The sequence below is a fragment of the Anneissia japonica genome, unplaced genomic scaffold (assembly GCF_011630105.1).
Source record: "Anneissia japonica isolate Jap-2015-1 unplaced genomic scaffold, ASM1163010v1 scaffold197313_len2263_cov118_single, whole genome shotgun sequence".
NCBI lineage: Eukaryota > Metazoa > Echinodermata > Crinoidea > Comatulida > Comatulidae > Anneissia > Anneissia japonica.
The window spans coordinates 1-2,263 of record NW_022720844.1 but is presented as its reverse complement, the minus strand read 5'-3'; the positions used below and the strand labels follow the sequence as shown (position 1 = coordinate 2,263).

The 2,263-nt window shown below is 33.1% G+C and overlaps 1 protein-coding gene across 1 annotated transcript; it reads right to left on the bottom strand.

Moving 5' to 3' along the window:
* Window positions 1-30: 30 nt before the first annotated feature.
* Window positions 31-2,257, bottom strand: LOC117111413 (anoctamin-10-like). The gene is made up of 3 exons (XM_033254323.1): window positions 2,058-2,257; window positions 1,501-1,626; window positions 31-173 (listed from the first exon to the last, which is right to left on the bottom strand). Exons 1-3 carry the CDS (start codon window positions 2,155-2,157, stop codon window positions 31-33), a joined length of 369 nt encoding a protein of 122 aa, XP_033110214.1. The 5' UTR covers window positions 2,158-2,257.
* Between the last annotated feature and the right edge of the window lie 6 nt (window positions 2,258-2,263).

Sequence of the window (2,263 nt, the reverse complement as noted above, 5' to 3'; positions counted from 1 at the left end):
AAATGTGATAACAATTATATAATCAATTATTTAATGTAATTGTATTGTACCATGGGGTTGCTTGATAACATTGCGCAAGCTCTGGTACCATGCCTTGCTAAGCTCATCAAGTTCCTCAAGTTGGTGCAATGGGTACAGTCTGCTGATGATCCCTAAATTCATGCACTTGATAACTGCAATTTAAAGAACTCAAGATGTTGAAGTTGAGGGCACTATACACATTTCTCATGCCATTGATATGAGAAATTAAATTATTATGGTGCACTGACACGTATAAAAAATATATTACACTTTGCTATTCTAAAGGACATGAAAATCAATTCCAACACAATAATTATTGTGATAATGATTGATATTTATAATAGTCTTATATTATGGAGGCTTTTCCAAAAATATGGCAATCATTAAGGTCTAGGAACTATTTTGGAAACAATCATATTAAGATAAAGTTACTATCTCATAAAACAAACTAGAAATACATTCAAACCCCAAAAAAATAAGGAAAATTACAATTATAAGAAATAATTTTTAAAAAGGGGTGGGGGAGCTCTATGCTGAATTAAAAGTATTTCCAGTTTGTATTGAATTTGACTATATTACTTTTGGCATGATGTATTGCATTACATTACTAAAATTTACATAAAGGGGAAGGGGAGAAATAAACATGTATAATAAACAATGAATCTATTGAGCAACATTCAAACTAAGGAACAAGGCTAACACGTCAGTCATTACCACATCCTTCCTGTGGCTGACACATCAAAAATTGCACTGAAAAGTCTTCTTAGCATCCATGAAATGACATGGAAGCAATATCCTTTTACAAAAAGTCACAATTTAGATATTATCACACAAATCACTCTTCAATCAATCAATCAATCGATCAATACAATCAATCAATCATTCATTCAATCATATTTTATTCTGAAGTTTTAAAAAACCTTTCAAATTGAAGTTAAGCAATGAAATCTAATAAAGGTTATTTACATATTAGAACCCCAAATCATCAAATTGAATTACATGGGTCCCAAGTTGGAAGAAATCCCTTTCTGGGAGATCTGGTTCAATGAGCTTTCTTAATGCATTAAATTCAATTTTTCTGTGCATGGTGATTACCCATCAGCACTGACCTCCGTGAGACAATTGATATTAAAGTAGTAAAAACAAGCAAATTTCATGAATTTATGTGGAGATTGGCTATTTTCCGGCAGGTTCTGGCTTGTTTGCGGGATGTCGCTCCCATTTCTGGGAGACTCCCGCAACTTTGGGGGCTGAAAGACATCAGAATACAAGACAAAAAGACACCAAAAAAAGAAATAAAAGAAAGGGAGGGCCTAGAAGTTAGTGAGAGTGATATCGTCACAGGTTTTAAAATTCGATTCAAAATTTATTTTAGGAAAAGTAAACAATAAAGTACATGATGCTGTCTTTCATGGACTACCAAAAACAACATGCAGATATCATGTTTTTTTTATTGAATTTACAGGCATGAGTACTTACTGACTTTCTCCAACCTGTATACCTTGGCATTGGTACCGGGGATGACCTCATCATCTGGGGACACCAGGTTACAGATGATGTAGCTTATGATTCGCTGCTGCTCTGCGGTACTCAGAAACTCAGCTTCTATAGATACAAAAACATAAAATAAAATACAATACTAATTGAAAATATGCATTTTTGCTATCCTTGTTTAATTAAGAAAAAATGCACCTTTATTCCAAAGTATTTTGAAGAAAATTTGCTATTATTAGGATTATCATTGGGATTGTTATTAGGATAGTTATAGACTGTTCACATTACTATTAGGATTATCGGATTGTTTTAAGATCATTATGAATATTTAAATAATTTTTATGATTATCATGGGTATTTTATGGATTATTATTAGTATCAATATTATGATTTTTCAGTATTTAGGACTATTATTCACACTAATGGTAGAGTATTATGATTCTGGATACTGTAAATATAGGATTAGTAGTGAAAGTACCTCAATTAACACAGTAAGCTACAGTTTGAATGACGTGCTTTCCAAATTTCCCATAATTCCTCACCTTCTTGATCAAAAGAATCTTTGTGCTTTATTGTAAATTCTGCTAGAGTGCCATCTTTGCATCGTTTTTTCAGGCATGCTTTCTCTGCCCCTTCCAGCATTCGTTCCTTAGTGACACCAATATAAACTAAAACTGGTTTGCTTTTTCCGTTCTTCGCTAGTCTGGTCCTTACCCCTGCCCCGTTCTGGCTCACTGGAAGACAGAGT

Coding starts and splice junctions, on each gene's coding strand:
- LOC117111413 (XM_033254323.1), bottom strand. CDS start 2,157: ATGCTGGAAGGGGCAGAGAAAGCATGCCTGAAAAAACGATGCAAAGAT. Junction 1,627..2,057: donor AGATTCTTTTGATCAAGAAG/GTGAGGAATTAT, acceptor TTGTATCTATAG/AAGCTGAGTTTCTGAGTACC. Junction 174..1,500: donor ATACAGGTTGGAGAAAGTCA/GTAAGTACTCAT, acceptor TTTAAATTGCAG/TTATCAAGTGCATGAATTTA.